We start from the raw sequence: 15080 nt of genomic DNA, 5'->3' as shown, positions 1-15080 counted from the left end.
GCACACAGGAGGACTGAGAAAACTGCATCCGATAAACACCAGCGTGGACAGAAATGTGTGTTGAGTGATCGAGACAGACGAATATTGCGTAGGATTGTGATGAAAAATAAGAAGACTACAGCTGCAAAAGTGACTGCTGAACTGAATGTCACGCTCACAAACCCTGTCAGCACCGAAACAGTACTAAGGGAACTCCACAAGCAGGGTATTTCTGGACGAGCTGCAATTCCAAAGCCACTCATCAGTGATCAAAATGCCACTAAGAGGACAGTGTGGTGCCGAAGTCATAAAACCTGGACTATGGAGCAATGGAAGATGGTCATTTGGTCGGATGAGTCCACTTTCACGCTGTTTCCGGCTTCTGGCTGAGTTTACGTCTGGAGAACACCATCCAGATCCAGATTGTTTGCTGCCAAGAGTGAAATATGGCACGGGTTCGATCATGGTATGGGCAGTCATATCGTGGTATTCTGTCAGACCCATCATACCCTGCAAGGTCACGTCACTGCCAACGACTATGTGACCATTTTGGGTGACCAGGTCCATCCCATGGTGCAAACTTTGTTCCCTAATGGTGATGCCATTTACCAAGCCAACACTGCCTGTGTTCACATATCTCACATCGTCCAAGGCTGGTTTTCTGAGAACGAAGATGAAGTGTCACGTGTGCCATGGCTCCCAGAATCTCCAGATATCAATATTATTGAGCCTTTTTGGTCTGTTTTGGAGAGCAATCTGCGTGCGCACTATCCACTTCCATCATTGATAACATAACTTACCATGTTTTGAGGAAGAATGGTACAAGATTCCCTTGCAAATCATACAGTACCTCTATTTATCCATTCCAAGGAGACTGCAAGCAGTTCTGCAAGCCAGAGGTTGTCCTAAACTATATTAGTCAAGGTAATCTGTTTTTTGTTGGGAGTTTCCATATTTTTGTCCATCCCCTGTACCACTCTACTGGCCACAAAAATACTGCATTTGCTGGATGTCAAACAGCTATTAATCGCTTGAGTTATCTGGCAAGAATTAATTTAACATTGGAATCACATGAATTTCTTTAAAATGAAGGAATCTGCATTTCTTTCGCATGATCTCCCATGATCACAGCATGTGATCTGTTAAAAGTTTTGCTTAATAGCTCCCACCAGTGGCGGCTTGTGACCATTTCAACACTTTATCTCATTCCCATCCTCTACAGACTTTATGGCATACAAAATGTACACAGATCATAAATCTATCAATTCACTTCTTATGCTACCATAATTTCTAACAAATTATAAGTTCCTCCAACTGCTTTTTAAACAATGAGGCTTTAAATGTTATGGACACATAGTAGCATAGTTGGCTGAAGCACTATGCTACAAGATTTGATTTTTGATGAGGTCATACAATTTTTCAATTGTCCGAATCCTTCCAGCTGCACCATAGCCCTGGGAGCAACTAAACCTCTAACAGATATGAGTATCAGGAATCTTCCTGGGGGTTTAGGCCAGCCAGCGTGTAAGGCTGATAACCTCACTGCCATCTGTGAGCTGACTGTCCAGAAAATGTGGGAGCTTTGACATCTCATAGGCCTCCACAGTCTGTTACAGGGATAGATTTACTTTTTTTCTCTATTTAATGTTGGTATGGCCTTGCACCTCCAGCCCTTAGGAACATTCAGCCCCTGGGTACAATTATTTTAAATGTTTACTATTAACACTTTAAACCTAAAAATATTTTTCAAAATAAATAAAATCAATTATGAGTAAACATCCATTATTAGCAGTAATACTATATATTTTGCCTTAAATCAGTTCTTAATAATCGTCACAAAGAACGACCATGCAACAACAAAACAGGTGACATCCAGCAACTGTGGCATATCTTCAAACTTGTATATCTACAGCCTATAAGTCTGAGAATATTCCTGCTCCAGGCATCATTCTGTTTGCAAACAAATAGAAGTTTTTCACTTTCTTTCAATGTGTGGAAACAAACATGTTGAACATACAGATTAATATCTGATGGATGTTGTAAGCAACAAGATGTACCTCAAAACAGAGCCACAGCTATAAAATCTTAGAACCACATGAATTCTAAGTAATGGCAACAAAAATCTTAAGACCACAGGTTCTGAAACATTTTCAAATTGATATGAAATTCTGTTGACAGAACTGTACAGAACTGGTAAACTGTCCATACTTATCTCTTTAAAGCACAGAGGCTTAGCGCTTTTCCCAGTAATCAACAGCTTCTATTCGTCAGTTCCTTCCATGTCTGAACAGCACAACAAAGTTGCATGACTCAGTGTTTTTTCTGAACCAGACCGAGTTGAATGTTTGTAGCTTAGGGAACTGTCCAGCATGGTTTTCATCAGTGTTTTAGCTATCTTCTACACAAAATTTCTTAAGCAGTTTGGCAGCTTTGTGGATTTCCATTGTTCAGCACTGTCCTTCTAGCCATGTGCCTTCTTGAATTTTATCCAAATTCTGCATTTCCATCACGACAACCATCTGTTGCTTTTAAATCACTATGACTCGGCTTTTTAGCTAATTTTTCCAACTTGTTTTTTCAATACTGAACCACAGACATGCACACCTTCTTCACTTACAGTATGGAACAACTGATTAAGGGTCTCTTCAACATCTGGATCCTTACCTTCATGCTTCCGTTTTTGTGAAGTTCCCTGTTGTCCGTGACATAATGTCCATTCATTTCTCAGTTCCTCTTGCTGCTGTATAACGTGTGCAACTGTAAATTCTGGCATTTCAATTATCTCTGCCAGTTTGCAACAACTGGTGTTAGGTGGCTGGTTTTTAATTTGTTCAAGTAAGGCATTTTTTTTTTCAGTTTACCTAATCCTTCCAGCCGCACTAGGCCCTGGGGTTTACTCAGCCTCTAACAGAAATGAGTACCAGGAATTAATTAAATAATTTTCCTGGGGAGTAAAGCGCGGCCGGCATGTAAGGCTGACAACCTTACCGCCATCTTTGAGCCGATTGTCTAGATAATGTCGGACCCTCAACGTCTCACAACCCTATGGGCCTTCACGGCCTGGTTCGGGGATAGTTTTACTTTTTTTTTAAGGCAATTTTGTCAGTGAGTGTTATATCTCTCCTAGGCATTTCTGCAGGGATCTAAATTTTTAATGAAAAAAATCGCTGCACACACCACAGTAGATTCATAAATGCAGTCACTGCAAGACATGAGAGCAACACTAGCTAGGTGTTCACTTTTACTGACTCAGTGATGATGTAGTAATCACAGGTTCATCATGTGGCAGCTGTTGGCATAACTGGTGTCCCAAATAAGCAAAGCAAATTTGGGTTATATTCTCGATTTCTTTTTGTTTTCCGGGAATTTTCCAAAATAAACAACTTCCCAAATTAAGCAGTGACCCTATCAACTAGAACCCACTGTATATCTACGATGTTTTCATGTCTGTGAACCTGAAAAGCATCAATGATGTTATACATTTAAGTAACATGGCTTCTGGGAGACCTTCCTATCAGATTTCACAAAATGTTCCACAGAAATATATCTCATAAATACCCTGTTGACATTACCTGAAACACAGATGGCCAAACAGACTTGTATCTTGCATTAAGAACATCTAAAAGACTATGCCTTGAACGGTTAACTTACGGCAGAAGTCTCCCTCATCTGACTCATCTGAACAGTCTGGAACATCGTTACAGAGTGCCGTTATAGGCCGGCACTGAAGAGATTCTTCACAGCGGAACAGGTTTGGGGGACAGCTCATACCTCTCTGACCTAAAGTTGAAATGCATGAATGTAAGAGGAGTCACTGAAAAGTATTAAGACAAGAGGGGACCAAAAAAATTAAGAAAATTTTCGGTTATGACTCAACACAGGGACATTCCACATACAGGTTACGTGGTTTACTACAGAACCACTTGCTCAGTATCCTTATGCTGATGAGATCTGTAATTTTGGCTACAGTTCTTTCATTAGAAATTATATTCATCTTCCTAAGTTCAGCTTTACTTCTATGAAAATATGAGTAGTATGCAGTTCAGCCACGATTAATGGGTTTCTGGCCATTTTTCCATCATCGAGTATTCTAGAAAACACACAAGAACACATTTCAGAAACTGGATCTGCTGCTGTCCTCAGGCAAATGGTGGGAGACACCTACTCTGTTTGGTTGATCAGCAGTGGCGGCTTGTAGCTAAAATTAGTGGGGGTGCTGCTCCAAAAGTGCACAGTTCCATACAAAGATTTGGCGACTGACATTAAGCTTAAGACTTATATACTGTATTGTACAAGTATAAAGACAGAATTAAAGAAAAAGGACTCATTTTAAAAATGTTATCGATAATATCATGTGGAAATTGGGGGTGCTGCAGTTCCACAGTGCCTATACATGGGCCGCCCCTGTTGATCAGAAAAAGCAAACCTCCAGTGACTCAGATTACCTCCTTCTAATGGACCCAACACAGTATGTGTCCCTCAACCTGCATCTGAGGACAGAAACTGACCCATTTTCTAAAATATTGTGTTCTTTTATGTTTTCTAGAATACCGGACAATGGACAAAGTCCAAAAACCCAGTAAACCTGAGTGTTATACACCATTGTCAGGGCCCTTTACAATTTACAAGCAGTTCAGTGTTCAAGCATTAGTATGTGCACATTTCCTTGTTTCTGTTATAATATTATTAACATATTACAAGTCTGTATAGGATACTAGAATAGGTAACACTCCTGAACCTTAAATGTCAATAATCATTAACATTAAAATGTTGTGATTTTATTTTCAGGCTTCCAGAACAGAATTCTTGTGAGGTGGAGCAGTCACATGGTCTGTGTATGCATTCATGAGATTAGCCAATGTATGGCTTCAGAAATAAACATAAAAAAGTAAACTCTTATGAAAATTCATTGTTTGCTTCAGCATATTCATCCAATTAGTCACAGACTTCTTTGCTATGGATTACATCCCAAATTCTTTGCCAGTATTACAGCTTAGGTGGAACTAAAGCCATGCCGTAGCTCAGGTGGTCTTTGGTCTTTCCTTGCCAATTATTAATCTACAACTGTCCCATTCTCTCCTCTATCATCCAGGACAGGTACAATGGGGCGGATTGTGGTCTAAGTACCAAGAGACTTTGTCTCACTCCAGTGCAAGAATAATATCAATTAAAGCAACAGCAGCAGCAACAATAAAAAAATAACGAAACTCTGGGAAGCACTAATCACCTACTTTCCTTGATATCACATGGACCAAACAGAAAACAACATACCCAACATTTCTTCTACTGTTGTATTTGTTGCTGCGGTAACATTTGCCTGGAAACAGTAGAGGAATGCACATACAGACACACAGACTGATGGGAGGGATTTATGAAGTATACAGCTGAGACGAAGTTTCATAAAGACTCCTTCAGTCATTCAAAAGTTCATAGGGGATACACAGACACACAAACAGCATGATGATTGCATAAGCATACTTCTCTTCCCCCTCCCCCCCCCCAAAAAAAAGGAATAGGCTAAAAATGGTGAACTAAACTCTAGCATATATGAGGTGGTAACAGAAATTTCGCAGACTGTTACTGTTGTAACTGCCTCCGTGATAGAAGAGGAGAGGAGAGGCCGAGGTTACAGTTCCAAAAGTGTACTGTATCAGTCTGTCACATGACACCACTCTGTGAACTTGAACTGTTTTTACATGGGTTATTTTTCAACTTTGTGTTTCATTTTGTCTGCGATGGATGGCAAAATCAAGCGACATGTCTGCATCAAGTTTAGGATGACCAAGCATCAGCAAAACAAAATAAATCCTGAAAAAATTCGAGAACTCATCTAGGAAGACCGTCACTGAACAACCCATGAGCTAGCAGACACCACTGGGATCAGTTATGCAGTTTGCCAGGAAATCTTAACAGAAAATTTGAACATGCGCCACACTGCTCCTTCATCACAACACCGCTCCCACCCATATTCCTTCCTTCATTCATTCATTCATTTCATGGATCCTTATATGGGTGGAAGACCAGTGAATATAGAAAGAATCAAAGACAAGAAGACAAGTCCCATCAATTATATAGATAAAAATGAATTATACTTAATCCATAAGAAATACACATGCTATCCAAGACAAATCACAATGAGTAAATCAATGAACAGTTATAAAATATATATGTAAAAGCATGCAACATATTAATGTGAAACAAGACTATAATAATCAAACATAAAAATTTACTACTAAGTGTCCAGCATAGAATAGACCAATATCGTTAATTAATAGTGAAGTTGAAATATTCTTCCAATGAGTAAATTCAATTTCAAAGTATAAATATTTTTAAAGCAAATTTAAATTGTTTCATGTCATGACCTAAGTTCTTTATGCTTCTTGATTCCAAAATGTTTTTCTTTGAAATACAGTTAAATTACATATTGGATAATTGAAATTAACTTTGCCAACAAGTGGCGGTCGCTTGGTCGGTATGGTCTGCGTGTGGACTAAAGCCACGGATTTCTTTTTATATTGGAAATTGTTATTGTGTCTTGTATTAATGACATTAATCTCAGAGTTAGATTTAAACTGTTCTCTGTTTTTAACCATAAATAACAAGAGAAAATATGTACTGTGATTGGAGGGGCAAGATTTTCAGTTTCAAAAACAACTGCCAGCAAGAGCCTCTACTTCTAGAATTAGTAAAAGTGAAGCTATCCCTGTAACAGGCCATGAAGACCCATAGGGTTGTGAGATGTTGAGGGTCCAAAATTATCCAGACAATTGGCTCAAAGATGGCGGTAAGGCTGTCGGCCTTACGCGCAGGCCGCACCTTACTCCCCAGGAAAATGATTTAATTAATGCCTGGTACTCATTTCTGTTAGAGGCTAAGATGAACCCAGGGCCATAGTGTGGCTGGATGGATTAGGTCAATTGGAAAAAAAAATGACCTCATCGGGACTTGAACCCGCGACCTTCGGCTTGTAGCATAACCCCTCACTTCTAGAATTAGTAACAATTCTAATTACCCTTTTCTGCTGCCTAAATATATGAATACTATGGGAAGAACTGCCTCAGAAAATTATACCATAAGTCATAACAGAATGAAAGTATGAGAAATAAATCATTCTTATTGTTTCCTGTGACATATCAGGTTGAATAACCCTTACTGCATAACAGGCCCGACCTAATTGAGACATAAGCCAGTCGACATGTCCATTTCCATGACAGCATATTGTCGATAATTAATCCAAGACATTTGGTATTAGAAGATTTAGCAATCTGGCTGTTACCATAGTCAATATGATTTCCACTGGATAGCTATTTTTAGTCAAAAATTGTATAAAATATGTTCTCTCGAAATTTTGTGTCAATAAATTAGCTTTAAACCAATCATTTATGTTTTTAAATGTCTGAATAATGTTGTTTTCATAATCCCTGAAAACCATAGAGTTTGTGACTAACAACAACATGGTTATCATTCCCCATCCTCCATACTCACTGGACTTACCCGCCCCCTCGTGATTTCGCTTTGTTTTCCAAACTGAAAATTAAGCTGAAGGGATGAAACATTGAAACAGTGTCTGACATCCAAAGGGAATCACAAGCGGTACTCAACAGCATTAAGGAAAATGACTTCCATGGTGCTTCTGAAGTGTGGAAAAAGCGATGGGAACATTGTGTGCGTTCCCAAGGAGACTATTTTGAAGGAGATGGCAGTGAAAATTGAGTAAGTTTAGCCAGCATTTCCTTCTGGACCTAGTCCAGGAACTATCCGATACATCTCACATAACACAGATTTATTGTACTCACACAGCTGTGGGTCCTCATCGGACATGTCCGGAACCATCCTGTGGGTAACCCCGCAGTCTGACTCTCCATCACATATCCAGCCATGTGGGATGCATTTGTGTGTGTGTCTGCACTGGAACTGTCCCAGCTTGCACATTCTTGGTACTGGAAACAGAGACATTTACATTGCCTGTGATTACGACACTAAAATGCTTTGTTTTCAAGGGAAGGTCTGGAGGTTATTTCTATTGCCTACTTTTTATCTAATGCCAAAATTGATATCATGAGGCTAGAAAAAATTATATTAATAATTCTATAATTTAGTCCACCATTTCTGTCTATAATTTCCACCAGTACCGTTCTATGTTAAATTTCACGTATCTGCCATATCTGTATTCACCAGGGGGGGAATACATTTATAGATATATTTTTCATCCATCCTTATAAGGAATTTCACATTCTTAGATCCTATGGTTCATTAGTTTTCATATCAAACCAACCAACTTATTATTCATTATCACCTTAACATAAGCTTTTAAAAATGCAAATCTTTTAACACAATGAAACAGGCAGAAGGAATCTTTTATATGGGACCTTAAACATCAATTTACCCTCTGGAACTGAACACAACAAATAAACAAACACTTCCTAGAATGTATTAAAAATACAATCAAATCACTTTAAAAATATCTCCAAGACAGCTCGTTATAAATAATTCAAATGTTTATATAATGATATATCTCTGGACAAGGATCCCTTGTTTAATTTATATAACAACCATCATCTTTCAAGGTTTGTACAGGTGCATGACATACCAATTACTACATGTGAAAAGTTGAGTACTGGACAGAATACAAAATTAATGATATTACTGCACTGCATGGCATCTACAGCATAACTTTATTTAGTTAATGGCTTACAAACCGGTTTTTGCAAGGTATTTCAATTAATTGTTAAGCACTAACACATCTTGTGGCTGGTACAGAGATAATTTTGTTTGTAATTTATTTAAAGACACCATCATTAACTCAGACCGCCTCTGTGGTCTAGTGATCAGAGTTCCTGGCTACAGATCCAGAAGTCAGAGTTCGATTCCCGGCGCTACCAGATTTTATGAGAAGTAGTGGGTATGGAACGGCATCCACTCAGCCTTGTGAGGAAAACTGAGGAGCTACCTGAATGGAAATGTAGCAGCTCCGGTCTAGAAAACCGAAATTAACGGCCGTGGGGATTCGTTGCGCTGACCACGCGACAACCAAATCCGCTAAAGTTGGCACTAACTTTTCTGATAAACGACGGTCCCTCAGTCAGTATACTTCACTTGCGGACTAAAGCCACGGAGTTTATTTTTTTTTAATATTAACTCAGGCTATATAGCATCAATTGACTGTGTGACACAAAAGAGTGAATTGGAAATTATGTGTAGGAGGAACCAGTCATTACCCACTTTAAAGTAGTAGACTCGAATTTGACTGGAGGGACTGAGGAAAAGCAGAAAGAAGCTTAGTCTGGATACTCAGTGCCCTGATCCAGATTCAAGCAGGGCACTTACCAAGCACAAGTCACAAGTGCTACTGACTGAACCAATCTGCTCAGTGGTACTGGCATCTAGATGAGGAAAAGGCAGACACAAACAACTTACGTGGTTATGTTAAAATATCACTTGAAATTATCCACAACGGCAGAAGCTGCTAAGCAAAGTATCTGTGCAAAATTTCAGCTGACAACAACAGCTGTAATTGTCAACAAAGATAAAGTTAAAATTGGTAAAGTAAACAGCAAGATCCAAAAATTCAAAACATGAAACAAATTCACTGCCAAAATATTAAAAATCAATTACATATTAAGGACAGAACACAAAGTTATTCAATGCAAGTGTCACAAAACTTAAGTGTCAATGTTAAAAGTTGTCCCAGTGCTCAACGAAGTGAGCACTACGCAATGAAGGCATATGGGTGAGTGAATGTATACATCCACATTTTCTTAACCTCTATGTATTAAAAAAAAAAAGCTATCCCTGTAACAGGCTGTGAAGGCCCACAGGGTTGTGAGACGTTAAGGGTCCCACATTACCTTGACAATTGGCTCAAAGATGGCGGTAAGGTTGTCAGCCTTACGCGCCGGCCGCGCTTTACTCCCCAGGAAAATTATGTAATTAATTCCTGGTATTCATTTCTGTTAGAGGCTGAGTAAAACCCAGGGCCTAGTGCTCCCAGAAGGATTAGGTCAATCGAAAAAAATCCAATGACCTCATCGGGACTTGAACCCGCTTGTAGCATAGTACCTTAACCACTACACTTCCGCGCACCCCCTGACTTCTATGACATGTCTAAAAATTAATTTTAATTTGCACCATAACAATAAATAGGAGATATCATTTAGCATTTCTGCAATTCACAAACACACTCTGTTCTGTGCAAAACTAAAAGCATTTGGTCACCTTGCAAAATACTTGAACTTCTGTGATACAAGGCTATGTAGCCCACTGAAAGTAAACTGAAGTTTAGGAGGGACATGTAACCTCCATCTTCAGGGTCAAATAATAAGACAAGCAAGAAACCAGCGTGAATAAGGTGGTTGCCAAAATTTTGGAGTATATAGGAAACAGGAGGAAAATGCAACAAGTCAGTTACTATTGGCTTGCTTAATGACAGAATGAACAAACAAGGGTGTCCTATGGGTGTCAACCTATAACCGATTGTAAAAGTAATGATAAACGCTTTTTCTTGTTACTCCTATTTAACTGTCTAGTAAAAGTAAAAAGTAAAGTAAAGCTATCCCTGTACCAGGCCGTGAAGGCCCATACGGTTGTGAGATGTTGAGGGTCCCACATTATCTAGACAATCGGCTCACAAATGGCGGTAAGGTTCTCAGCCTTATGCGCCGGCCGCGTTTTACTCCCCAGGAAAATTATTTAATTAATTCTTGGTACTCCCTTCTATTAGAGACTGAGTCGACCCCAGGACCATAGTGTGGCTGGAAGGATTAGGTCAATTGAAAAAAATCCAGTTACCTCATCAGGACTTGTACCCGCAACCTTCCGGCTTGTAGCATAGCCCCTCAACCAACTACGCCACTGCATGCACCCATTTTAGTACTATTTCAATAATCTTACCTCCATCTTACATTTCTAACTTCTTTTTGGATGTCTGAAACTTATATCAGCGGTTAAAAATGTAAGAGTGAAATGGTTAAGACAGTCCAAATAAATTATAATTAACAGATGTGAAGAAGAGTCACATGCTGGAGACTTGGAGATAACGTGTGCCACAGCAGTAAGAAGTTCATAAATATTTGCCTACTGATTCTGGAGTTACATGCGACATAAGTGGACAGATATATGCACGATGACAGAAGGACAACCTACTAACAGACACTTACTGCAATCAGGTGGTTCATCAGAACCATCTTCACAGTCTGGACTGGAGTCACACTTCCACCGTGATGGGATACAGTCTCCATTCTCACACCTGAACTCATCGTGACCACACAGATCTGTTAAAATAAACAATCTTGCATAAGAAGTTGCTATCAATCATACAAATTATGTAGGCATTTGTGCTAATGGCAACATATTCTTATCTCAATTTATCTGCAAGGCCCGACTTTGCTGTGGCACTTATGAAAATGAAAAATGAAATGAAGATGGCTTTTGAGCCTCAATAAGTGGGCAGATAGGATAAATTTATATGGCAGGATCATAATGTCAACTGGCAGGCCAGCAAGCAATGGAACTCAAACCAAAACCCTCTCAAATGCAGAAAACAGACAGATTGAAGCACTCAACTTCTGCATTACAAGTCATAATTATGCACATTTCAGTGGTGCTTTCTTAAAGGATTAAAAATGTAGCAGTATTGCTGAAGTACATCTTTAGTGATTTGTAGATAACTATACTACGGGCATTAAAATTCCAGGCTTTAATATCTAAATATGTCCATCAATCACAACAACTTTATACTGATAGAATTAAACTGTCGATAATTCAGTTTAATTTATTAAAATAATTTCATGTTACATATTTCAGCCCTTTATGACCATCATCAGGAGTTTATAAACAACAAAATATATCCAAGTTCATAACTAACCTGCATGAAGTAATGGAGCTATTGCTAATAGTCTTGTCGTATAAAAAAGTTTTTATGCGAGATTACGATGTTTAAATATACTAAAATACTTATCAAACATTAGCAAAACTAGTCTAAAATTATTATTATTGTTGTTGTTTTTGTTTCTGCTGTTATTATTATTATTATTATTATATCTAAAAATTATCTTCTTATGTAGAGAGGGTTTTTAGGGGGGAAGTGTAGTAAGGGGGGTGGTAATATGTTTCATGCTTTTGTCCTTATGGGAACATGGGTGTTGCCCGAGTCTATGTATCAGTGGTTGCTTGTGTGTTCTAATGGATGAAATGGGAAATTTCAAATTTTGGTTCTTTTATGTAGATACCGATGTTATGCAGGAATAGGTCGTTGGTACTGATGACCATGTGTCGTCCTGTTTGGATGGTTTATCTAAAAAAATTAAGAATATATTGTGAGCGGTTCATTATTAATGGGTACATTTTTTATGATTACATTAAATATGGGTTCATGTGTGTCTGTGTTTGTACCGTTCATTTGTAGCTTTTGTACACTAAAATTGTGTATGTAAAAACCTTCCCATGTATTTAGTAGAGGGCTCTTTTTTCGGTGTGGGGTATATCCATTGTTTTCTCTACTGTATCCTATCTGTTGGGTTCTAGTGTGTGTTGCACAAATTTGGAGTTTGGTTTGTTGGTCTCTATTGCTTAAATCTGTTCCTTAAAATGTATATGAAAATTGCTTGCCATAAGTACCTTAATGGACAGTTGTTACATTTTAATTGGTAAATGCCATTTTCAACAAAAGGAACTGTAAAGTGTTCTTTTATTTCAGATGATTTTTCATCCTATTTGTGGTTTTAAATGGTATTCATACATTTGTATTTCTAAATAGTACAAAGTTGTTGTGATTGATGGACATACACAACGTGATGACATACATGCGAATGAAGATAAACCAGGTTTTATTGACTGAAATGTTACTCTTACATTCCTTGAATCGGTATTAACATTAATGATGACATCATTCTGCTTCAGTTAGATGCCATACAGGCTACAGCAGTCACAGAATGTGCCTTCTCCAACAGTACTAGCTTCATACGGTGGCCCAATGTGACAAGGCACTAATATGACCTGACATTAGCCACATACGAACTCCAATCCTTTCTTATTTTTTAGAAATGATTAAGTGAGTGTGAATTGCCTAAGTTACACATTACTGCAGATCACATTTCCTTCTTTCAGTATTTCAGAACAAAACTGATATATTTATATCCTTCTGTGTCAACAGAGTGAATGACGTTTCCATAATTTTGTTTTAATTTATACAGACTTAAGATAGAGAAAGTACATGCTTAATGTAAAAGTAAACTTGTCCTGTGCTTAACTAGGCGCCACATCACGAAGAAGTCGGTGTTTAGCTCCACCACTCTTAACCTCGGCACTAGATGCAGGTAAACAGCTTCATGCCGCTATAGCTTTCCCCAGGAAAACAGCCCCATGTCCTCAATGCACAGGACACCAGATGAATATCAAAGCTGGTGTGAAGAGAAAATTCTTGCCTCTCCCAGGAATTTAAGCTCAACTCCTCAGCAGTACAGCCTGTAGACTAGTCACTATACTGACTCAACCAACCCGACTCCACACATGCTTAATGAGATCAGGGTAACTTTACATCTGCCTGCCGATGTACCCACCCAATTACTACCTATCTTATAAATTTATTGATACATTTCTGTGGTACATCTCTTTGCAACTTCTGTCCTGAAGGAAAACATGCCTTTACCTATGCACATATTTTCGGATTCGAGGAATGCCTGACTGAATATGTTTCAGTTTAGATTGTGAAAGCTGAAACCAACTCTCGATTATCCGGGGGCGGATTAACCGGTTTGCGGCTTAACCGGGGCTTTTTTTTTTTAAGTTTATATGTTGTTTAATATTCATTCACTTTTGTTTCACATGGTGAGTTTAACACTATTTTCGCACTAGTGTGAACCGAGCTCTGCATTATTTCGTCCCGTTATGCGAACACAATGTTCTAGGGTGGGGGTGAAAGAATGCAAGAATTTTTGGAAAGTTTCAAGGACAAATACACCGCCCCAGGTTATTTAACGGTACCATCTCAGTGTGAGAGTGCATTGTGAAAGTAAGTATCAGTTTCTTAATATAGATCTTCAAGTGCGTTAGCAAAATGTCGGGGTTTAAAAGGAAGCGTGTTGTGTTAAGTATTCAACAGAAACTTGAAATTATCAATCAGCTGGAAAAAGGAGCTGTAGTTAAACAATTAGCAATGCAATACGGTATTGGAGAACAAACTGTTCGTGATTTGAAAAAACAAAAGAATGAGTTAATTTCCTTTGCTTCGTCTTCTAATTCAAGCGGAATGAAGAAGAGAAAAACCATGAAGAAATCAACATACGATGATCTCGACAAAGCGATGCTGACCTGGTTTAATCAACTAAGGGCACAGGGAACAACAATAACAGGACCAGTTTGTGCTAAACAAGCTAAATATTTTTTCGAAGCACTTGAACTAGAAGGGAGTTTTGACGCTTCTTCCGGTTGGCTAACACGTTTCAAGCAGCGTCATGGAATACGAGAAATCAGTATTCAAGGTGAGAAATTGTCAGGGGACTTGTCAGCATCAGATCAATTTTGCACCAATTTTGATAGTTTTGTGAAAAGTGAAAATCTGCTGCCAGAACAAATCTATAATGCCGATGAAACGGGTCTTTATTGGAAATGCTTGCCAACCAGAACATTGGCATTTCAAAATGAAAGACAGGCTCCAGGTCACAAATCCAGTAAGGAGAGATTGACAGTCTTGTGCTGTTCTAATGCATCAGGAACACACAAACTAATACCAGTAGTTATCGGCAAAGCGAAAAGACCACGCTCTTTTAAAGGAACAGTAGCTTCAAGTCTGCCTATCCATTATTTTAACCAGAAAGTAGCTTGGATGAATAGAGCGATATTTAAAGAATGGTTTGATTTTAAATTCGTGCCTCAAGTTCGTGACCATCTAAAATCCCAAGGCCTACCTGAGAAAGCTGTGCTCCTCATTGACAATGCGCCCTCACATCCTAACGAAAGTCTCCTGAGGTCAGATGATGGAAATATTTTTGTGAAATATTTTCCCGCTAATGTTACCGCACTTATCCAACCAATGGATCAAGGAGTTATCTCAAGTATGAAGAGAATCTACAGATCAAATTTGCTACAAAAGTACATCGATGAAG

The 15080-nt window shown here is 38.6% G+C and overlaps 1 protein-coding gene across 2 annotated transcripts in view; it reads right to left on the bottom strand.

Annotated features, from left to right (window-relative positions):
• LOC111863445 (prolow-density lipoprotein receptor-related protein 1) overlaps positions 1 to 15080 on the bottom strand; it is a 273951-nt gene that overhangs the window by 178202 nt on the left and 80669 nt on the right. For both annotated transcript variants that reach the window (XM_033751069.1, XM_023849788.2), the window contains exons 2-4: positions 11136 to 11249; positions 7776 to 7919; positions 3631 to 3759 (exon numbers count right to left, since the gene is read on the bottom strand). In XM_033751069.1, coding sequence (XP_033606960.1) covers positions 3631 to 3759; positions 7776 to 7919; positions 11136 to 11249 — 387 coding nt within the window. The remainder of the gene's footprint in view (positions 1 to 3630; positions 3760 to 7775; positions 7920 to 11135; positions 11250 to 15080) is intronic.

Source organism: Cryptotermes secundus, unplaced genomic scaffold (genome assembly GCF_002891405.2).
Source record: "Cryptotermes secundus unplaced genomic scaffold, Csec_1.0 scaffold1863, whole genome shotgun sequence".
Classification (NCBI taxonomy): Eukaryota; Metazoa; Arthropoda; class Insecta; order Blattodea; family Kalotermitidae; genus Cryptotermes; species Cryptotermes secundus.
The sequence above is the reverse complement of the archived record's forward strand: the minus strand, read 5'-3'. Positions and strand labels throughout refer to the sequence as shown.